This window comes from Mustela lutreola, chromosome 2, assembly GCF_030435805.1.
Source record: "Mustela lutreola isolate mMusLut2 chromosome 2, mMusLut2.pri, whole genome shotgun sequence".
NCBI lineage: Eukaryota > Metazoa > Chordata > Mammalia > Carnivora > Mustelidae > Mustela > Mustela lutreola.
In genome coordinates, this window is record NC_081291.1 from 175,557,229 (window position 1) to 175,580,442 (window position 23,214).

Consider the following 23,214-nt stretch of genomic DNA (forward strand, 5'->3'; position numbering starts at 1 on the left):
GCAGGGCTCAATTCCAAGACTCCATGATCATGGCCTTAGACAAAAATTAAGAGTCAGAAACTTAAGTGGCTGAACCATTCAGACACCCTGTGGCAGAGTTAATTTTTCAAAGGCAATGTCTGCTATGTGTTCTCTCTTACTCATCTATGGGCAGAGCTAAATTTGTAAACTCCTCCTTTTTTCTTTTCAGAACTTCTGGAACAGTCAAAATAAATTTTCACTAATAGTCACTATTTCATCAAATGGCATTTCTATACATCTAGTTGCTTAAGTCAAAAATCTGGGAATAATCCTTATTATTTCCTTCTTCTTATTTTTGACCTCCAACCACAAAATTTTATTCACAGAAATAAAAGTATTAGCATATAGCCTAAGTATTATGTAATTAAATACTATTATTTAAGTATTAGTGTTAACTATATAGTATTAGAAGTTAAGTATTAGTATCAAGTATTTCTCAGACTACTACCAAAATTTAATTTGGTCTCCCAGCCTCCAAGCTTGTCCTTCCTCTAATCTATTCCCTGAAGTGCAATCAGGATATTCTTTATAATATGTTAAGCTGAGAATATACTTCTGTCTAAAATCATCCAATGTTTTCTATTGTTATGAGAATAAAGTTGAAAATCATAACCAAAGGACCTTGCAGCCTTGAGCAAACTGCCTCTGTTTATTTCTCTAACTTAAGTTTCCAACTACAGACAAAACTTCTCTCCTTGACCAGATCTGAGCCTGGCTCCCATAAGCCCTCTTCTCAACTAGGCTCCAGTGTTGGACTCCATCCTTGGTCCACTAGTCCAGTTTTTTTGTTGTCGTCATCACTTAATCCAGGCTTAGCAAGCATTCTGCTGTCAGTTAGTGAAAATCTCCCATCTTTGGCATCTGATCATCCTCAGGATCTGGTAAAATTCCTCATCCTCTAGGATGTTATCATCCTGGCTTGCCTTCAGTAAGAATTATGTTGAGTCAGTCTATTAAGAATCTCTCTTAGGGGGTGCCTGGGTGGCTCAGTGGGTTAAGCCGCTGCCTTCAGCTCAGGTCATGATCTCAGGGTCCTGGGATCGAGTCCCGCATCGGGCTCTCTGCTCTGCGGGGAGCCTGCTTCCTCCTCTCCCTCTCTCTGCCTGCCTGTCTGCCTGCTTGTGATCTCTGTCTGTCAAATAAATAAATAAAATCTTTAAAAAAAAAAAAGAATCTCTCTTATGCCTGATGTTTCCTCTTAGCTAATTTTCCACTCACTGACCCTCACCCTACACTTTGGCTATAAGGTTTACCCCCCTCAATTATCCTTGTTGAATCAGAAGTTGAGCCTTACTGCAAAACCCCACTGCAATAATCCTTCCTGAATAAAGTTTTCCTTATGTCTTTAACAAATGTCATGAATTTTTTTCTTTAACACTACTCACCCATAATTTTTAAACTTCAACTGAACTGGACTTCTTTCTCCCACATCAAGTCTTTTGCATATGCTGTTCCCTTGCCTATGAATTTGTTTTCTCACCTAATTGCTAAGCATCATTTAAACTAAGCATCATTTTCTCAGGGAGGCATTCCCTGGCCCCCAAGGCTGTCAGCTTTCATACTAGATGTTCCATGGCACCTTATATTTTCTGAGCACTCATCACACTTGCAATTTGTTGTTCATTGTAAACTCCATAAATGTAAATGCAATGCTGGCCTTATTTGCTGGTATCCTGAACAGCTACAATTGACAGGGACACAGTGGAGACTCAAATATTAGCTGAAAGTGTGAGTAAATACCTTTAATACATTTGAACAGAAGACTAATAAATTTAAGGAAAAGAACACAAAGATATAAAAGATAGAGTTTATGATAATTTTTATGTTCATTTATAGTTTTAATATAGCATTAACAACATAGAAATCAAAGACTTAGTATTTAATCTATATCAACTATAGTTTATTAAATCATAAGAGATATTTTCAAAAGATCCTCTAACTTGAATAATACTCTAAAATATTAATTTTGGTACTGACTGTTCATCAATAGGCTATGAAAGAGAACATATTCACTTTTCAAAGAAAGTAACAAATCAAACCTCAAGCCAGAATATAACACTGAGTATATTGGTTTCATAACATAATACTGTAAAGTATTCTTTTTCTTCTAGCATCTACATTAGCAACATTTCAGTAAGACAAAAAAAAAATCTTAGATGACAAAAAGCAACTTAAGCACTTTGCTTTCTTTTTGTGCAGCTTCTTGTTACTATTGGCACTCGAGAATAATTAATAGTTGTTTTGGCTTTCAAAGCTTTTTTAAAGTATTTAAAAATTGACTGGAGGCTAGAGGAAGGGGCTAGGTGGTGTTTTTCTGTACCAGCAGAAACCATAGGAAACTCCTTTCTTAAAACAGTAGTTGCAGGTTTATCCAAAGGCTTGGGACTTGTCACCCATTCACGGCAATGGTGCTTTATCCAGGCTAATAACTGTACATCACTTCCCAGCTGGTGTCCTACATGATGTTCAGAGTCAATGAGTGCAACAGCATATACTTTGTTCATCACTTCCCACTTTCTACGAACAAGTAAGTCCATAAAAACCAAGCCTCCATAACCATGTACAATGAAGGCAACATCCTTTCCTTTGGTCTTTGAGATGAAGTAATCCCAAATGTAAGCCGTGTGTTCTTCAGGGGTGTTGCTGCATCTTTTAGGGATACACTGGAGGGGTTGCTGGAGAGAGAAAAAATTCTCTGCCTGAACGATTTTTAGGGAAGAGGACCCCATATTTTGTGTTAAAAGACCTTTCCACTCATTCTCCATCTTTAGGTCCACAAAATTGTCATTGGGGTTTAGCACAATTACATCATAATGTGCCTGCAACGCCATCTGAATACACGGTATCTGACTTCCATGTTGGAGACCATGATGTATTATTGCTTGCTGACTCCACTGACCAGCTCTAAAGGCCCCATGGTCTTGAAGAAGGACAAGAAGCACAGAATGATGACTTGTTAATGCTCTCTCACTCATGAAAAAGAAGCTTCTTGGCTCCTTATCAGCCTCTGTTGGGATATACACTTTTTGTAATTTGCACACTTTCTCCAGAAGCTCATAAATATATTGTGCAAGCAAATGGCCAAGGGCTTGGTAGCGCTTGCTATTCCTCTCAAGGACATTTTTATAATAGTTAAAGACAAAAGGCCTTTGTGTCTCAGTGTGTCTCAATTCAGCTTTTTCATTGAAGTCATATTTAAGTTCTTCTAGTAAGTCAGATTGTTCAATCAACTTTTGGAAGCTCAGCTCCTGAGTCACTGGTAACCACTGAAAGTGAAAATCAATAATATGTCAGCAGCAGAAAAAATAAAATTTTCAGCTTGTTAAATTATTCTTGTGGGAAATCATGCTAAAATTAAGCACTTCACCAAGACATTACCTTTTTACCTTACACTAAAGACTTTAACTCAAAATAACTGTAAATGATACAAAGTAGTAAGACACAGTAAAGTAAGGGACAATGGCCAGACCATACATAATGACAGAACAGACCAACAACCGTAGCATCTTGCCCAGGAAGCCAACCCTAATAAACAGCCCAGAAAGCCAGCCTGCTAGGAGTCAGAGTTGTAGGAAAGTCAGACCACTACCTCTAGTGACAATCTGAGAAGCTAAACAATAACCTCTCTTATAACTGGCCCCAAATGACCAGGACTTAACTAGGGACTGAAAAGGTTCCTAATTTTTATCCCCACTTCCAACTCAGGACCCACCAGAGGAGAGCCAAATGTGCATCTCTAAACAATCACAGGAGATATTCTGCTTCTAGTTAGCCCACTGGCAGTTTCCCCAGTCAATGGCCTCAGGACATCCCAACAGCCTTCCCTACTTTCTACTATAAAGCTTTCCCATTTTTCTGCCTGCCTTTGAGTCTTCGCCAAACTGTAAGTGATGGTGGCTGACTCTGTTGCTACAGTGAGTGCAGAATAAATAGGTTTTGCTTTTCTCCTCTGGTTGGTCTTAGTTTACTTCTACAGTAAGCATTTAATAAATTTTGCTGTTAAATAAATGTCAGGGGATGGCAATGGGAGTGAAATGTGAAACAGTACAGGTTATGATCAATTTATCTTATGATAGAGGATATGTTTATTTTGATGTCTGAGGAGAAAAAAGAAACTGTGACTAAAAAGTTAATTTAGGCAGTTATCGTGGACAGAGCTTAAAGGGAAAAGAAAAGACATTGATAGGTTAAGTGGCTTGCCCTGAAGATTATTAATTAAATTATTAATTAAAATAAATGATTGGGTATGAGGTTGTCTTGACTCTAAAATTCAGGGTCTTAACAAGTACATGAATACATTCTCTGCTTAATTTCTTAGTACAGACACTGAGAATCCATTATGCGCTTCCAGTAAGTAGCCCTGAAAATGATTTTTAGTGCCGCTCTAGATGGCAAAATTAAGGCTTAAGGCAAAATTAAGATGGTGTTTGCTTGCTTTATTTTTCTTGACTTTTTTCTCATTTTCTGAATCTTATTCTCTGATTCCTTTTTCTTTTAAGATTTTATTTATTTATTTGACAGAAAGAGCACAAGCAGGGGGATTGGCGGGCAGAGGGAAAGGGAGAAGCAGGCTCCCTGCAGAACAGGGGGAGCCCGACAGGGAACTTGATCCTAGGACCTTGGGATCACGACCTGAGCAGAAGGCCATCACTGAACCAACTGAGCCACCCATGTGCCATTATTTTCTGATTCCTATATGTAACTGGCGCTTTATGAAAGTGTTTGGTTGTCCAAAGTACCCAGCTTATCTAGACTTTTCTCTATTCTTTCCTGTTCCATTAAAAACTTTTTTGCTACTAGTGTGGCTGACCTCAGGCACTATTGTATAATTAATGTCTTTTTCCAAAGTATAAATGATAGATAGACCTAACCATCCTTTAAAAGGAGAAGCCTCGGGGCACCTGGGTGGCTCGCTGTTAAGCAGCTGCCTTCGGTTCAGGTCATGATCCTGGGATCCTGGGATCGAGCCCCTCATCAGGCTCCCTGGTCAATGGGAAGCCTGCTTCTCCCTCTCCCAATCCCCCTGCTTGTGTTCCCTCTCTCGCTGTGTGTCTCTGTCAAATAAATAAATACAACCTTTAAAAAAAATAAAAGGAGAAGCCTCTGGGATTATATTGATTTAGGTTTAAATCCTAGCTCCAGATTCTGAGATTGAGTGACTTTCAGCAGGTTGTTTACCTTCTATGAGTTTCTTCAGCTTCTGAATTTTAGTTTATCTATGCTATCTAAAATAATGATCCTTATTACTCTCTATCCTGCTACTCTGCTTTATGTTTCTTTGTAGACCACATCACCACTTAATACATAATTGCTTGCATATTTTTGTTAAAAAATTTTTAAAAACCATTTTATTTTATTTATTGGGAGGGAGGGGAGTGGGGAAGGTAGAGAGAGAATCTTAAGGAAGCTCCAGGCCCAGTGCGAAGCCTTGTCTCATGACCCTGAAACCATGACCTGAGCTGAAATCAAGAAACATACACTAAACTGACTGAGGCACCCAGGCATCCTTTGCTTCCGTATTTGTAAATCATATGACTTCCCTCACTAGCAAAAGTTCTAGTAGAACAGAAATTTCATTTAACTACTATGTCTTCAATACTTAGAACACCCTCTGGCACATATATCATTGATATTTTTTTAAATAAATACATGCAAAATATGTATAACATCATTTGTTTCACAAGGCTGTTGTGAGAAATTAACTAATATAGGTAAAAACCATCTTACACAGTGCCTTACACATGAAAGGTTCTGTGAAATTAAACAGGATGATATTCCTTTTTGAGATGAAATAAAAAACCATATATATAATTCTTTTTAGCCTTCCCTATGTACTTTAACATTGTGATACTTATCCATATTAAAAAATGTAGTTCTAGGTCGCTCTTTTTATCTGTGTATGGTATTCCATTGTTTTAATATACCATAGTTTAACTATTTTCTTGTTGAAGAACATTTAGGTTACTCTAATTTTCCAGTATTATAAACAAAGCTGTGATGGACATTTTTGTAGCTATAGTTTTGTACACATATTAAGAATTTCCTTAGGCAAAATACTTGAAAGGAGAATTTCTAGGTTATATCAGCATCTCTCACTTTACCAGACATTGATTGCCAAATTGCTCTCTGAAAAGGAAGGTCTATTTTATAATTTGACATGGAAGACCAGGTTTACACAGAAAAGCAATAGTCTCTCAGATCTAAAATAGTGCTTACGGGTGTCTGCTTTGTTGGGTCAGAAGAGCATGCAACTTTTGATCTCAGGGTCGTGTTGCATGTTGGGGGTAGAGATTACTTAAATAAATAAACAAACTTTAAAAATACCCTGTTTATTCAGGTGCTGTGCTGAAAACCACCTTTTTCTATACTGAAATAAAGAGAAAGATAAAGTATATTTAAAACTCAATGAACTAGACAAAGAGTCTTGTTAGCTAGTGATTTAACTGTTCTTTTAATCAGAGAGTAAAATAAAATCAGTGTTTTCTAATAGCATATAGTACAACATTAAATTATTTTCCACTTTTGTTAAGTGCGTACTTAGTTGTTTGAGAGACAATTCTCAGGGGTAAAAAAACAAGAGTTTGCAAACTAGAAAAACCGAATTGCACACAGATATATAAAGGACAGGTGGGGATGGGGTGACCAGGAGCAAAGTAGACAGTATCTTGCAGAACGAAAAGGGATACAATTCTTTAGAATCTATTTTAGCATATTTTGCTTGGTTGATATACTCTAACCTGTAACTCTCCCCTAAATTCATATCCAACTGTCTACTCGATATATTTACTTAGATGTCAAATAGCCATCTCAAGATTAAGATGTCCAACCACCCTCTTCAATCTATTCTCTCTCTAGTCGTTACTACCTTAGTAAATGGCAACTTTATTCTTTCAGTTACTCATGTTGCAAACTTTCCTTCTCTTTTATATTCAACTCAATCAATCAGTTAATCTTTAAGTTCTGCTTTTTGAAATATATCTGTCAGTGAATCATTTTCATCCTCCACCTCTACCACCCTAGTCCAAGTCACCCACAACTCTTACCTTCATTATCAAGTCTTCTATGCAATCTCTTGCCATAAGCTTTTATCACCCTGCAGTCTGTTTTCCACATAGAAGCTAGAATGATCTTTTCAAAGCCTCTAAACTGGATCTCACACCCTGTTCAAAATTCTCAATGGTTTCCCCTCTCTGAATAAAAGCCTAGATCCTGGGATGCCTGGGTGGCTCAGACGGTTGGTTAAGCGGCTGCCTTCAGCTCAGGTCATGATCCCAGGGTCTTGGGATCAAACTCCATATCAAGGGCTCCTTGCTCAGTGGGTAGCCTGCTTTTCTCTCTGCCTGCAGCTCCCCCTCTTTGTGCTTTCTCTCTCTCTAAATAAATAAGCAAAAAAAAAAAAAAAAAAAAAGGCCTAGGTCCTTATCACCACCTATAAGGTCCCACATGGTCCTTAGCTACTCAATGTCATTTCCTTGTTTTCTTACTTGCTTACTCATCCAGCTGCATGATCTGGTTCTTAGCTCTTTCTCAGGTGCGTTTCCCACCATGCTCTTATTTATTTCACTCTAGCCACATTTTTCCCCTTCCACCTGTGAAGCAAGCTCCTATTTAAGGGCATTCCCCCTTGCTATGCCTACAGCTTGGAACACTCTTCTCCTAGAGATCTATCAGGCTTTATTTCCTTCAAGTTTCTGACCACTTATTATCTGATCAGAGATCTGAGCATTCTATCTGAAAGGGCAAACCTCTCCAATTCTTCTTCATTCCCTTATGATTCTCTTTCTTTCTCTCTCTCTCTTTCCTTCCTTCTCTTTTTTCTTTAGTTCTTTCTTTTCTCTGCTGCCTCTCTCTCTCTTAAGCACTTAATACCTACCAGCTGACATAAACTTATTTTCTGTTCCCACCTCTCCTTCCTGCATTAGAATGTAAGTTCCACGAGAGCAGGGACAAAGACTTTGTTTTGTTCGCTACTCTTATCTCTAGTTCTTGGAATAATACCTGAATTTTAGTCACTTAAGTATTGTTAGAATTTTATGATTTTTGCTAAGGGCATAAGAAAGTAAAGAAGAAAAGTTCTCTAGCTGTATATACAGGAGAAAGACGCATACAAAGCTTTTAAAAAATTATAGAGGTTTCTTGTATAATTTTAAAGTTCATAAATGTCAATTGAGTAATCATTTTTAGAGAATATCCTATGCATCTGTATGTTTTCTCTTTTACAAATCAAGATGGTCCATTAAAATAAAGGAGAGAAATCAAACTTTTTAGTTTTTGAAAGAATGGATTGGAATAAGGCAGCTTAGTTTTTGGAATAAGATTTTTAGAGCTGCGAAGCATGTTATTGATATTCTTAGTTAATGTGTTTATTTTACAGAGAAGTGAGGCTTTCAAAGGTAAAACAACATGCTCAAAGTAATTCAGGCAGCTCTGGGAGCCCCAGAGAAGATTCATTTTTACCAGTGATCTTATAAATGCATAATATTTAGCTGTTTATTTCATTTATCCACCAAAAATTTAGTGAAGGCATTTGTTACACACTTAGTGTATTATCACATGGCCTAGTCATTTTATATCGAATGGAATAATAGAGAATAGAATATAATCATTAGTGTGAATTGTAAATTAGGTTCTTCTAGTAACTTGGATTAGGTGGTTGACATAGCTGTTACTTTTTGTTCTAGGGACGGCTATTGGTCTTGTTTATTTAAAAATTTGTGGTATAATATACTAAAATTTACCATTTTAACCATTTTTAGTTGTACAGTTCAGTGGCATTAAGTACATTCACATTATTGTGCAACCATTACTGCTACCCACCCATAGAACATTTTTCATGCTGCAAAATTCTAACCTGGTAACCATTAAGGGATAACTCCTCATTTCCCCTTTGCCCCAGCCCCTAGCAAACCATTCTAATTTCTGTGAACTTGACAAGAGAGTGGGAAAACCGAATCACAGATGCAAATAATTTTAATTAGCTTGATTTTTAAGGAGCTCCTTTCCTATTTAGGATCATAAAATGGTTTTGCTTAACAATATTTTACATTTTTCACAGGTAAACAATAAGCTTTTATGAAAATATAATTTTACTTTGTTCCTGGGTTTCAGCACCAAAAAGAGAGTGAGAGAAAGAGAGAGAGAAGAAAATATAAATTTAAATCTGAGAAGTTAGGGTCTAACACCTGATTACACAGTAATATCTTATTATAGTAATTATAGTCCTTTGGTATACCTAAGGACTTTTGTATATCCTATGCTATTAGGAAGCATAGAATAAAGGATGCTAAAAGTATCTAAATACTTTTTAAATGAATATAATTTTATTTGTTTATTTATTTGGAAAAATAAAACAAAGAATCCTTTAAAACATATTTTAAGAAAAGAATGACTATTTTGGTACGAAAGCAACATTATTATTTTCTCAACACAGAATGCAATTATGAAGTTTTTTTTTTTACTAAAATTATGCCTGTTTATCACTCCATTTAGTAAATTATAGAAAATAGTAAAAAATGATAAAGCTAATGAAATGATATTATGTAGAAGTTTCAAAAAAAGCAAACTAAATCCCATCCTCTTAGTATTCTTTCTCCCTACCTACCTCTCCCTAGGAAAGACTAACATAGCTGTATTTTATCTGCTGAGGCAAATTTAATCCTGAGGCAAAGACATATAAAAAACAAAATATTCGAGATAGAAAGAAAAAAAAACTCAGATGTCACCAAATCTTGGGTTTCCCAAATTTGAGTATGCAACAGAATTTTCTAGGAGAGTTAAAAAAAAAAGTTTAGTGGACAATCATAAAGAGAAACATCCTCTAATCACTGTGGACAATGCCAACCACCCCTAAATTTCCTTCAAACGCTTATCCCTCTCCAAAAGTAACCATTCTGGACTTCTATAGTAATCACTGCTTTGCATTTCTTTATGGTTTTATCTCCTAAGTGAACAGTCTGGAAATTATAGTTTAGTAGTTCAGTTTTGTAGTTAAAAAATTACTTGATATGTATTCCTGGGAAAAATTTTAAACATACAGATTGTTAGGCTCCAATTCTAGGAGATTCTGATTTAAAAGTTTTGAGGTGGGACCTGGAGGTAGTGTGAAAAATATGCTCCCAAGTAATTCTGAACATTAGATTTTTGAATTTACTGACTTTGTCCATCCTAGAGCCTATGTTTCTTGATTTGGTTATTTAGAGGTAAGTGGGTACCAAAAGTTAAAGGCTAAAGAAGATGAGACTACCCTAAAGCCTCAGTTTTACAAAATAGTGACATAACATGAAATTTTTTTTTTAGAACTAAATGTATTAAGGCACAGAAACGCTGAGTAAACATTACATTTTAAGATAGACCACTACAAAGGAATTAGTGGTATATGCACAAGATGTCTTGGGTTCAGCCCCAGCGCCAAATTTAGGGATCTTCAATTAAAGGGTTGTGCATAGATTCCTTTTACAGATTTTTGGACAAAAGATTATCCATCTGCTGCTTGAATACCTAGAATTATTGGTATACTATACCTAGAATTATTGGAATACCTAGAATTATTGCAAGTTTTCATAACTTCTGGAAACAGGCTATTTCATTGCAGGGCAGTTAACAATGGCAGATTATCTTATAAAGGAAGATATCTTTAAAACTAAACAACCTATATGTGTCTTTTCATGATTCACAGCTCACTTCATTTATATGTGGAATAAAAATTTCCTTCACAGAATTCTCAGTATTCTAAAGAAAAGAATCAATTACTAATGAAAATGAAGTAAATAGCAACACAATAAAGTACTCCATACATCTCTGCAAAATCTAGGCTTTCCTGGAGCCCACGATAAGTTCCAGATTGTTTAGTTTTTAAAACAGGAAGTTAAGATGTTCACCATGGCAAACTACACCCATTACAGGGGTTCTTGGGTGGCTCAGTTAACTGTCTGTCTTCAGTTCAGGTTAGGATGGAGCCCCAGGTTAGACTCCTTGTTCAGTGGGGAGTCTTCTCCCTTTCCTCCACCTTGCCTGCTATTCCGTCTCTCTCTTTCAAATAAATAAATAAATAAATAAATAAATAAATCTTAAAAAAAAACCCACCTCTTTACATTCATATTGTACTTTTTTTTTTTTTTTTTTTTTTTTTTTTTTTAAGATTTTATTTATTTATTTGACAGGCAGAGATCACAAGTAGGCAGAGAGGCAGGCAGAGAGAGAGGAAGAAGCAGGCTCCCCACTGAGCAGAGAGCCCGATGTGGGGCTCGATCCCAGGACCCTGGGATCATGACCTGAGCCGAAGGCAGCGGCTTTAACCCACTGAGCCACCCAGGCGCCCTACATTCATATTGTACTTAAATTTAATTCACATGTGATAAGAAAGGGCCTTTTGCCAATTTTATTAAGTTCTCTTCAAATAAATTGTTAATCAAGGGATAAAATAAAGGGCTGATCAATTTCACACTGCCACTTTGTCTTGAAACTATTAAAACGGTACCCACTATACCCACTGTTTAGAACAAAAATACAATGAATACCTAATTTAATTCACTTTTTTTTTTTTTATTTTTTTTTTTAAAGATTTTATTTATTTATTTGACAGAGAGAGATCACAAGTAGGCAGAGAGGCAGGCAGAGAGAGAGGAGGAAGCAGGCTCCCCGCTGAGCAGAGAGCCCGATGCGGGACTCGATCCCAGGACCCCGAGATCACGACCTGAGCCGAAGGCAGCGGCTTAACCCACTGAGCCACCCAGGCGCCCTAATTTAATTCACTTTTAACGCTTAAAGAACCATACCTATTGAGATAAAACCTGTCCATTCTCTCTTATAAAATACAGGGCTGAAGAATTTCTTGTTTTTTTTTTTTTTTTTCAAAGATTTTATTTATTTATTTGACAGACAGAGATCACAAGTAGGCAGAGAGGCAGGCAGAGAGAGAGGAGGAAGCAGGCTCCCTGCCGAGCAGAGAGCCCCATGCTATGCGGGGCTCTATCCCAGGACTCTGGGGTCATGACCTGAGCGGAAGGCAGAGGCTTTAACCCACTGAGCCATCCAGGCGCCCCAGGGCTGAAGAATTTCTAATCTCAAATGATTTTAAAGATTTATTTATTTATTTATTTGGCACACGGAGAGAGATCACAAGTAGGCAGAGAGGCAGGCAGAGGGGGAGGGGGAAGCAGGCTCCCCGCTGAGCAGAGAGCTGGATGTGGACTCCATCCCAGGACCCTGAGACCATGACCTGAGCAGGAAGGCAGAGGCTTAATCCATTGAGTCAACCAGGCACTCTCAAATGATTTTAATTTGAAAGGCTCTATACAGTGTGAGCTCAACGTACAAAACAGAAATGACCTAATTCCCAAACATACTAAGACAATCATTTTGGGGGGGTCTTATTTTTATTTAAAATGAGGAAACTTTCACTGGAGCATCGTAAAACACTATAAAATATCACTTAACTAGTCTTTCATAAAAGATAAAATGAGGTTGTTAAGTGACTCACTCAAAAGCAAAAAGTGAACTTTTAGTCCTTTAGTTATTTGCAATGTAGTTAACTATAAGGCAGAGATGAATACTGTAACAGTAAAAATACTGGTTAAAAAGCAAATTTGAGGGGCGCCTGGGTGGCTCAGTGGGTTAAAGCCTCTGCCTTCGGCTCAGGTCAAGATCCCAGGGTCCTGGGATCGAGCCCCACATCAGGCTCTTTGCTAGGCAGGTAGCCTGCTTCCTTTCCTCTCTCTCTGTCACTCTCTGCCTGCTTGTGATCTCTCTCTCTCGGTCAAATAAATAAATAAATTCTTAAAAAAAAAGCAAATTTGAAATTCTTGAGCTTCAAGTTCATCTATCTTTAGATGTTATTCAAAACAAGTTCCAATTCAAAGAAACAAACTGGCTTTCTAAAGTAGCAGAAATAGTATATTTGGTTCAACAAATTTAAAGAATATATTTGCAAGCTGAATTATTTAATTTCTTATAATTTCATTTCTTGTAAGTTAACTTCTTACTGCTAAACTTTAAAACCACTTAGTTTTATGGAAGCTGCTAGAAGTGGATAAGACCTACTTATACTTTCCTGTATTATGTTCCCATGTCTCAGCTCTATTTCCATCTTTTGCAGTTAATTTGTTTCCTACAATATTGGCAAATGAATTAAGCTAGTTTGAATCTGGAATTAAATTGCTCAATTTAAAAAGTTTGATTTTTGAGGCACCTGGCTGGCTCAGTTAGTGGAACTTGATCTCAGGGTTGTAAATTCCAGCCCCAGGTTCGTTACAGAGATTATTTAAAAATAAAAATAAGACAAATCTTAAAAAAAAAAAAAAGTTGACTTGTAAGGAAACTTAAAATTGAGATATTCTTCTGTAAGCAGTGTTCTGATTTGTTAAACAGAAATAAAATAGGGTCTCTAAATGAAACCTTTGTAGTGAATGTTAATCTCATTAAGCCCTGAAATATTCCTGCCTTTCAACTATTCCTTCCCAGGGAAACACTTCCCTGAGCTCAAACAGGCTTTTGCATCTGGAGGCTTAAGTATACCTCAGCACAGATCCCAGAGTGATTAAGAGGCTTTGACTCAAGAAGAACAAGACTGGGCTCTAGTGGTGAGTTAGGCAAGTCCCTTTTTTGGCCTTGATGAATCGAGGGGAGGGGATAGGATGTTAAGCTCATGTAGCCCCAGGATCCCTTCTGGCTTGGAACATTCCAATATCACTTTGCCTTTGATTAAACCGCTCTGCTGAATTTTGTTTAACTTACTGTGATTACAGCTTCCACATTTAAAAATAAAGTGTATACATCGTGGGCAACAAAATAGGACAGTTTTCAAAACTGATGGGCCCTTTGAAAGACCTGAAAAAAGTAAATCAGTCTAAATATACTAGACTGAGTTCATTGAGGACTGGGCTAGTTCCCTTAGTACTGTAATAAAAGCTGAACGAATTTCAGTTTAAACCCATCCACTTTTATCACCTCAGCATTTCATGTTTTAAAAAATTGGGGTCTAGTTTTTCTTTTTTTCTGGGCCTTTAAAAATGAATTTTGGGCGCCTGGGTGTTAGGCGTCTGCCTTCGGCTCAGGTCATAATCCCAGGGTGCTGGGATCGAGCTCCACATCGGGCTTCTTGCTCAGCAGGGAGCCTGCTTCTCACTGTCTCACTCCTCCAGCTTGTGTTCCCTCTCTATGTCTCTGTCAGATAAATTAAGAAAAAAAAAAAGACGAATATGAATTTAAAGAGATCGTTACTATGACATGTTTTCCTCAGCTGACCAAATACACTTCTACTCCACATGCTAAACCAATAGCTAGACCAACAGGGGACTTTACTGAGCTTGGGGACGCTCCTTGAGGACAAATATCTGAGAGATCGTGAGTAAAGAGATACTGCAAAAAGGGTAACATTTTAATTTAATTAAAGGAATAACGTTTTATTCTAAATTTTCTGCATGACCTCGCGAGATCCACTAAATTATAGGAATTTCTAATCCCCTCTTTCAATTTTCGGTCTAGCCGGTCTTCAAAGTAAACAAAGCCTCTAACGATCTCGGGCTAAAACCACGCACGCAGCCTCACTTTCCCATAAGTGCAAAGATATTAAGAGAGACTGCTCGAAAAACGTACTCGCGGTGGCAAGCCGCAGAGAAAACAAGTCCCAGGAAGTGATTTCCGGGTGAGGTGGGAGGGGCGGCTGATTTCCGGTCTGAGGGCCGGCGACGTCTCTTGCGCAAGCGCTGTTCGTACTTTCCTGGCTTCACCCCCCCTATCTTCTCCCCTCCCCCTCCCTCCCCCAGCCTGAGGGGTCTTGAGGTGACAGCGACTGCAACTGCGACTCCAGCAGGAGGAGGCGAAGATGGACAAGGGGAAGGCCGGGCGACGTCGATCTTCATCCGGTGAGAAAGGGTCAGAGGAGGGCTGAGCATATTCTCTTCCACCTCGGGCAAGTGGGAGGCACAGGCGGCGACGGGTGCTGCGGCCCAGATCCGTGGGGCTCGGGCTCCGGCTCGCGCAGGGAGGGGAGGGGAAGGCAGGAGCGGTGGGGCGCGCACAACAGAAGACTCGCGGGTTGCCCCCGCCCCTGCGAGTTGAAGGCCAAGTCCAAGCTGTCATCGAAGCCTTGGTCGCTTTCCACCCGGGGCCCCTTCCAGTTTTTCCTTCTTCCCGCGAACGCCGTGCTTGAGTCTCCTCGGCCCAGGGATCTTCCCGGGTAGCTTGCCGCTGTCCTGCCACGCCTTCCTTTAATTCCACCCAGGTACCAGTTTCACTTCCAGCGCCTGACCCCACTTTTTCTCTTTTCCTTCGATTCTCCACTTTGCCTCTTTCTCGCCGCCTAATCTCGGGGCAGGGAGAAGCGGCTGCAAAGAGGGAAAGGCGGGGCTTGCTAATTGATCCTTCATCCCTCAGATAATTGCTGCTACGGGGTTTCGTTCTTCTCAGCAGACCCTCTTAGTAACCTTTTTCTTTTCCAGCCTCTTGCTGCTTCTTTCAGAAGTGATTAAAAAGTCAAAGTCTCAGCATATTTTTATTTTTGAAATTGTTATACGGTTTAAACGACTCTCTTCGGCTTGGGGTACTACATCTTGGAAACACAAAAGTGGAGTTAGAAGACATGGAGTGGAGCTCCTCCCAGTGACAAGTTTTTGTCAAAGATCTCATCCACTAAGAGTACCTCAATTCCTCGCGTTAAGTCCTGTAGAGGAACCAGAGGAGGAGAGGGGGAGGTCTCTATCTTTAGTAAGCTTTAAGTCTAGTACACAAACACCCAATGAATCAATGATTTCGTTTTATTTTCTCCTTTCTTACGGTACCGTTTGCAGAGTCAGTCTTAACAATCCCAAATTTATTAGGGGTCCCTTGTGGGAGTGTATCTCAAGCATTTTTCTGCCTTATTTGCAAAGGAGAGGTAGACAGGATTTATGGGACATTGGAAAAAGCAATTAAAAATCTGAATCCCTTTTCATAAGCAACCATTGTTATCCTATGTGTGTGTGGCTGTGTGTGTTCTAGGGATATTCTTTGCCTTTGAAAGTATGTGTGTTACGTGTATATATAAATAGAGGCCTCCAGTAGATCAGTGTTTGTTTTAATATACATTTTTTTTGTCCTCTAAGACCTTAATGTAAAATTTACAGGTTGGGAAGATGCACGTTGTTTATCTGGTGTCTTTTGTGTGCTCTCTAATAGAACTTTATGGGCTGTATTCCTCAGTTTAAGTTGCACAGACTTTTTTCAAAAGACCTTTTTCATCTTGGTGTAATACATTTGGGGGGGGGTGGAACAGTGAGATATTAACCTGTTCCTTCAGCAAATCACATCTCCTTTCCCTTGTTACACTTAGAGTTATTTATTACAGTTAATTTGAAGCAAGTGGTTGTGGAAAGTAAAATTTTGAAAACGAAGCTGTTATTTCTTAAAAGACGTTAATATGTATGTTAGCTATCCCTCTGGAGACTTTTTCCCCCTGTTGACTTTCCTTTTGGAACTGTCCTTTCTCAAAAGTAATTGCTATTGTATTAAACCCATTCTCAAATCTAATATTACCTAGCTGTTCTTCTGTATACATCTGGTTTTAAGAGATGAATATTAGTTTTTAAGAATGACTCTAAGTAGTGTATACTTAATTTTCACATAAATTATCAAGTAAAACTAATGATCAGTTGATTTGAAGGGATTCTATGTTCTGTGTGACATTTATGGGCATATATTTGCCATTGCATTAGGAGTGTTTGCTAACTTGACCTCATGACTAGAAGTGACATTTATGGTCATCAGGATTTCATAACACCCAAAGAGGGGAATTTGATTAGTAAAACAGGAAGACTTCTAAGTTAGAAGCAGAAGGTGGATAGCAGTAGAAAGAAAAAACGTGTTAAGTTTCCTCTGTGAGACTGCACTAGGTTTCCCTAAATGTTCTTCTGAATAAGGAAGAACTGTGAAGGGTTGTATAGTGTTTTGCTCAGAACTCTTTTAGTTGCAAGTAGCAGAAACCCAGTTCCAGCCGGTTTAAGCTACACACAAAATAAGAATTTATGGACTCATGTAACTGATAACCATAAGAGTGGGATGGCTTCCAGCATCTGTGTCTGCTTTAGGCACTTGTTGTTAAGGTGTGGTCTAGAGGCCTCTGGGTTTCCTGAGACCCTACTGAGTCTGTGAGGTCAAAACTTTTACAATAATTCTAAGACGTTGTTTGCCTTTTCCTCTTATTCTCCTGCATATGTACAGTAGAGTTTTCCAGAGTCTGCATGACGTATATCATGACAAATTGAATGCAGAAGCAGATAGGGAAACCAGTTGTCTTTTTTTAAAAGGTTTTATTTATTTATTTGTCGAGGAGACAGAGAGAGAGAGAGAGCAAGAACACAAACAGGGAGAGTGGCAGGCAGGGGGGAAGCAGGCTCCCTGCTGAGCAAGGAGCCCAATGCTGGACTCCATCCCAACACCCTGGGATCCTGATGTGAGCTGAAGGTAGATGCTTAACTGACTGAGCCACCCAGGTGTCCCAAAACAGTTGTCTTTTATTAAGTCAAACATTAATTAAAGAGATTTGCTAGTAGGTAAAATAATGCCATTCTTCTCAGTATTTTTATTTTTTAATATATATTTTTAATTTTTTAAAAAAGATTTTATTTATTTATTTGAGAGAGAGAGAGACAGTGAGAGAGAGCATGAGTGAGGAGAAGGTCAGAGGGAGAAGCAGACTCCCCATGCAGCTGGGAGCCCGATGCGGGACTCGATCCCGGAACTCCGGGATCATGACCTGAGCCGAAGGCAGTCGTCCAACCAACTGAGCCACCCAGGCATCCCTATATTTTTAATTTTTAAGATTTTATTTATTTATGTCAGAGACTGAGAGAGAGGGAGAGTGAGAGAGCACAAGCAAAAGGGAGGGACAGAGGGAGAGGGAGAAGCAGGCTCCCTGCTGAGCAGGAAGCCTGTTGTGGGGCTGGATCCCAGGACCCTGAGATCATGACCTGAGCTGAAGGCAGACACTAAACCGACTGAGCCACCCAGGCACCCCATCTCCTCAGTATTTTTTAAAAAATAGTTATTTTTCATAAAAAACCTTAGTCATGCTAGCATGCAATGAGTTTATTGTTTTTATTTTTTTTATTTTTTTATTTTTTATTTATTTATTTTTTTTTTTTTTGCCTGTCACAATAAAGTTTATTATGAAAACAGGCTGGTGTGGGGACAAGGGGACAGACAAGTACATTTAGGTTGGGTGGCTCAGGTGAAATAGTGCGGCTTCTTCACATTGATGCCATACTCGCTGAGGGCAGGGGTCAAGTCCTCCATGGTTAGAGTGTACTTGCGGTCCTTGCTCTTGCTTCGGGAGCTGCCAGAAGCTGTGCCCTTCATTTTGCAGTGCTGTAGGGCATCGTTGGCAATATCTGAGATGAATTTCTGGGCAGCTAGCGAGATGAGCCGAATTATGCGTGGGTCCGAAGCCTCAAAGCCAGCACGGTTCAGGTAGTAACCAGTCACTGCGTCTGGAATCGTAGGCGTATAATCCTCCAGCTGCATCAGGAAATCCACCAGAGGCGTGCTGGACACCACCGGCTTCACGTCTCCGTTGGCCGCGCTCGGCAGTACATAAACCCCGTTAGACATGGCCCCCTCCGGGGGCGCCGCGCCGCCAGCCGACACCGGAGCCGCCCCGCGCCGCTCGGCCGGCTCCCCGGCCCGCGCCGCCACGGGTCCCGTGCCCCCTGCCGCAGCTCCAGCCCCAGGTCCCCCTGCAGTCCCCGCGGGGCTGGCCTTATTCTCCGCAGCGGTGCCGGCGGGCAATGCTGCGGGGGCCGAGACCGCGGGCGCCGGGCCCGGGGCCGAGGCAGCGGAGCCCGGCGCCGCCTCGGGGTCCGCGCCGGAGCCGCTGCAGCTCATCGGGCCGGTGGAAGAGGCCGAGTTTATTGTTTTTAAATGAATTGGTAAATTTTTTAAAATAATTAAAAAAATTTTTTTATAAACACATAATGTATTATTAGCCCCAGGTGTACAGGTCTGTGAATCGCCAGGTTTACACACTTCACAGCACTCAGCATAGCACATACCCTCCCCAATGTTTATAACCCAGTCACCCTCTCCCTACCCTTCTCCTCCTGGCAACCCTCAGTTTGTTTTGTGAGATTAAGAGTCTCTTATGGTTTGTCTCCCTCCCAATCCCATCTTATTTCATTTATTCTTTTCTTACCCCCCAAACCCCCCCACGTTGCATCTCCACTTCCTCCTATCAGGGAGATCATATGATAGTTGTCTTTCTCTGATTGACTTACTTCTCTAAGCATAATACCCTCTAGTTCCATCCAGGTCATCGCAAATGGCAAGATTTCATTTCTTTTGATGGCTGCATAGTATTCCATTGTATATATATACCACCTCTTCTTTATCCATTTATCTGTTGATGGACATCTAGGTTCTTTCCATAGTTTGGCTATTTTGGACATCACTGCTATAAATATTGGGGTGCACGTGCCCCTTTGGATCACTACATTTGTATCTTTAGGGTAAATACCCAGTAGTGCAATTGCTGGGTCCTAGGGTAGCTCTCTTTTCAACTTTTTGAGGAACCTCCATGCTATTTTCCAGAGTGGTTGCACAAGCTTGCATTCCCATGAATTGGTAAATATTTTTAAATTAAAGGAAAAATGTCATAAGTAAAAGAATTACAAAATCTCTGATTACCTTACTTTTCTGGAATGTGGCCATGGAATCAGGAATTAAGCACAAAACACCTCTGAACACTGAGAGGTGAAATTACAAAATCTATTGCTAAAGTTCACCCATGAGAAGCTTCTCATACTTTTTTTCAGAATATATTGAATCTGTATTTTAGAATTATTTGTAACCCCAATAAGCATGAATACCTTACTTCCAAGTTCACTGCATATCAAAATCAGTAAACTAAATGGGACACAGGTTAAAAAATCTGGCACCAGAGACTGGTCTACTAACAGCTGAATAAAATAATTAAATATGTGGGTCACTCAAGTGAGAATGGCCATTAGAAACTTTTAACAACAATAAAAGTATAGTAAAGTCATAGATAACAATTTTCAGATGAAATTTTGAATTAAACAGGATAGTTCAAGTGAATTTCAGGTTTTCAATTTATTGCTTCAGGCAACATCCTTGAAAATCTGTGTAGACTCTTTTACATTCTTTTTTATTTTTATTTTTTATTTATTTATTTTTTAAAGGTTTATGTATTTATTTGACAGAGAGAGACATAGTGAGAGAGGGAACACGAGCAGGAAGAGTGGGAGAGGAAGAAGCAGGCTCCCTGCTCTGTAGGAGACCAATATGGGGCTTGATCTCAGGACCCTGGGATCATGACCTGAGCTGAAGGAAGACACTTAACCATGGATCCACCCAGGGACCCCTCTTTTTTTTTATTTTTAAATTATTTTTATTAACCTGTAATGTATTATTTGCTTCAAGGGTACAGGTTTGTGATTCACCAGTCTTACACAATTCATAGTGCTTACATACCCTCCCTAAGATCCATCACCCAGCCACCTATCCCACCACCCCTGCCTTCCACTCCATAACCCTCAGTTTGTTTCCTGAGACTGAAAGTCTCTTATGGTTTGTCTCCTTCTCTGGTTTGGTCCCATTTCATTTTTTCTTCTCTTCTCCCATGATCCTCTGCCTTCTTTCTCAAATTCCACGTGTCAGCCGGATCATATGATAATTGTCTTTCTCTGACTGATTTATTTTGCTTAGCATAATACTCTTCTATCTGTCCACATTGCAAATGGCAAGATTTCATTTTCTTGATGGCTGTGTAATATTCCTGTGTGTGTGTTTGTGTGTACCACGTATTCTTTATCCATCAACTATCGATGGACATCTGGTGTCTTTCCATAGTTTGCCAAATGTGGACATTGTTGCTATAAACAGGGGTGCAGGTGCCCATTCAGATCACTATATTTGTATCCTTGGGGTAAATACCCAGTAGTGCAATTGTTGGGTCATGGGGTAGCTCTTTTTTCAACTTTTTGAGGAACCTCCATACTGTTTTCCAATGTGGCTGCACCAGGTTGCATTCCCCCCAATACTGTAGGAGGGTTCCCCTCTCTCCGCATTCTCGCCAAGGTCTGTTGTTTCCTGACTTGATAGTTTTAGCCATTCTGACTGGTGTGAGGTAGTATCTCATTGTGGTTTCTTTCTCCTTTCCTTTTTTTTTTTTTTTTTTTTTTTTTAGGATTTTATTTATTTATTTGACAGAGAGAAAGTGAACACAGGCAGGGGAGTGGGAGAGGAAGAAACAGGCTCTCCCTTGGAGCAGGGAGCCTGATGTGGGGCTGGATCCCAGGATCTTGGGATCGTGACCTGAGCTGAAGGCAGACGCTTAACGACTGAGCCATCCAGGCGCCCCCATTGTGGTTTTGATTGTATTTCCCTGTTGCGGAGTGATGTGGAGCACTTTTTCATGTGTCTGTTGGCCATCTGGATGTCTTCTTTGCAGAAATGTCTGTTCATGCCTTTTGCCCATTTCCTGGTTGTATTATTTGTTCTTTACATGTTGAATTTGCTAAGTTCTTTATAGATTTTGGATACTAGCCCTTTATCTGTCATTAACAAATATCTTCTCCTATTCTGTCAGCTGTCTTTTGGTTTTGTTGACTGTTTCCTTTGCTGTGCAAAAGCTTTTGATCTTGATGAAGTCCCAGTAGTTCATTTTTGTCTTTGCTTCCCTTGCCTTTGGCAATGTTTCTAGGAAGAAGTTGCTACAGCTGAGGTTGCTGCCTGTGTTCTCAAGGATTTTGAAGGATTCCTGTCTCACATTGAGATCTTTCATCCATTTTGAGTCTATCTTTGTGTGTGGTGTAAGGAAGTGGTCCCTTTTCATTCTTCTGCATGTGGCTGTCCAATTTTCCCAATACCATTTGTTGAAGAGACTGTCTTTTTTCCATTGGACATTCTTTCCTGCTTTGTTGAAGATTAGTTGACCATAGCTGTGAGGGTCCATTTCTGGGTTCTCTGTTCTGTTCCACTGATCTATGTGTCTGTTTTTGTGCCAGTACCATACTGTCTTGATAATGACAGCTTTGTAATAGAGCTTGAAGTCTGGAATTGTGATGCCACCAGTTTTGTTTTTCTTTTCAACATTCCTCTGGCAATTTGAGGTCTTTTTTGGTTCCATACAAATTTTAGGATTATTTGTTCCATTTCTGTGAAAAAAGTTGATGGTATTTTGATAGGGATTACGTTAAATGTGTAGATTGCTTTAGGTAGCATAGACATTTTCACAATATTTGTTCTCCCAATTCATGAGCATGGAACGTTTTTCCATTTCTTTGTGTCTTCCTCAATTTCTTCCATGAGTACTTTATAGTTTTCTGAGTACAGATTCTTTGCCTCTTTGGCTAGATTTATTCCTAGATATCTTATGGTTCTGGGTGCAATTATAAATGGAATCGACTCCTTAATTTATCTTTCTTCTGTCTTACTGTTGGTGTATAGAAATGCACTGATTTCTGTGCATTGATTTTGTACCCTGCGACTTTACTGAATTCCTGTATGAATTTTAGAAGTTTTGGGATGGAATCTTCTGGGTTTTCCACATAAAATATCATATCATCTGCAAAGAGTGAGAGTTTGACTTCTTCTTTGCTGATTCGGATGCCTTTTATTTCTTGTTGTCTTTTTGCTGAGGTAGGACTTATAGTACTATATTGAAAAGCTGTGGTCAGAGTGGACATTCCTGCCGTATTCCTGACCTTAGGGGAAAAGTTTTCAGTTTTTCCCCATTGAGAATGATATTTGCTGTGGGTTTTTCATAGTTGGCTTTTATGATATCAAGGTATGTACCCTCTATCCCTATACTTTGAAGAGTTAATTAAGAAAGCATGGTTAACTTTGTCAAATGCTCATCTATTGAGAGTATCATATAGTTCTTTTTCTTTCCTTTATTAATGTTGTGTATCATATTGATTGATTTGCAGATGTTGAACTAAGCTTGCAGTCCAGGAATAAATCCTACTTGATTATGGTGAATAATCCTTTTAATATACTGCTAGTATATTAAAAGGCTAGTATTGTGGTGAGGATTTTAGCATCCATGTTGATGAGGGGTATTTCTCTGTAATTCTCTTTTTTGATGGGGACTTTGTCTGGTTTTGGGATCAAGGTAATGCTGGCCTCATGAAATGAGTTTGGAAGTTTTCCTTCCATTCCTATTTTTTGGGAACAGTTTCAGAAGAATAGGTAATAATTCTT

At 39.3% G+C, this 23,214-nt stretch overlaps 3 protein-coding genes across 9 annotated transcripts in view; 1 reads left to right on the forward strand and 2 right to left on the reverse strand.

Annotated features, from left to right (window-relative positions):
• Positions 1-2,192: 2,192 nt before the first annotated feature.
• On the reverse strand, positions 2,193-7,070 carry LOC131825633 (putative protein FAM172B). Its single transcript, XM_059165072.1, has 2 exons — positions 7,065-7,070; positions 2,193-3,287 (listed from the first exon to the last, which is right to left on the reverse strand). Exons 1-2 carry the CDS (start codon positions 7,068-7,070, stop codon positions 2,193-2,195), a joined length of 1,101 nt encoding a protein of 366 aa, XP_059021055.1.
• Positions 7,071-14,728: 7,658 nt separating this feature from the next.
• Positions 14,729-23,214, forward strand: part of SENP7 (SUMO specific peptidase 7) — a 162,013-nt gene continuing 153,527 nt past the window's right edge. For 4 of the 7 annotated variants that reach the window (XM_059164277.1, XM_059164281.1, XM_059164282.1 and 1 more), the window contains exon 1: positions 14,733-14,882. In XM_059164277.1, the coding sequence (XP_059020260.1) occupies positions 14,843-14,882 (40 nt within the window). In that variant the 5' untranslated portion in view covers positions 14,733-14,842. Of the gene's footprint in view, positions 15,242-23,214 lie in introns of all 7 variants that reach the window. The other 3 variants (XM_059164279.1, XM_059164278.1, XM_059164284.1) reach the window with 2 other exon arrangements.
• On the reverse strand, positions 18,143-18,889 carry LOC131825186 (transcription initiation factor TFIID subunit 10). Its single transcript, XM_059164288.1, has one exon. The coding sequence runs from the start codon at positions 18,874-18,876 to the stop codon at positions 18,220-18,222; it is 657 nt and encodes a 218-aa protein (XP_059020271.1). The 5' UTR covers positions 18,877-18,889; the 3' UTR covers positions 18,143-18,219.

What these genes read in the sequence shown, in the direction of transcription:
- LOC131825186 (XM_059164288.1), bottom strand. Translation starts at nt 18,876, where the DNA reads ATGAGCTGCAGCGGCTCCGGCGCGGACCCCGAGGCGGCGCCGGGCTCC.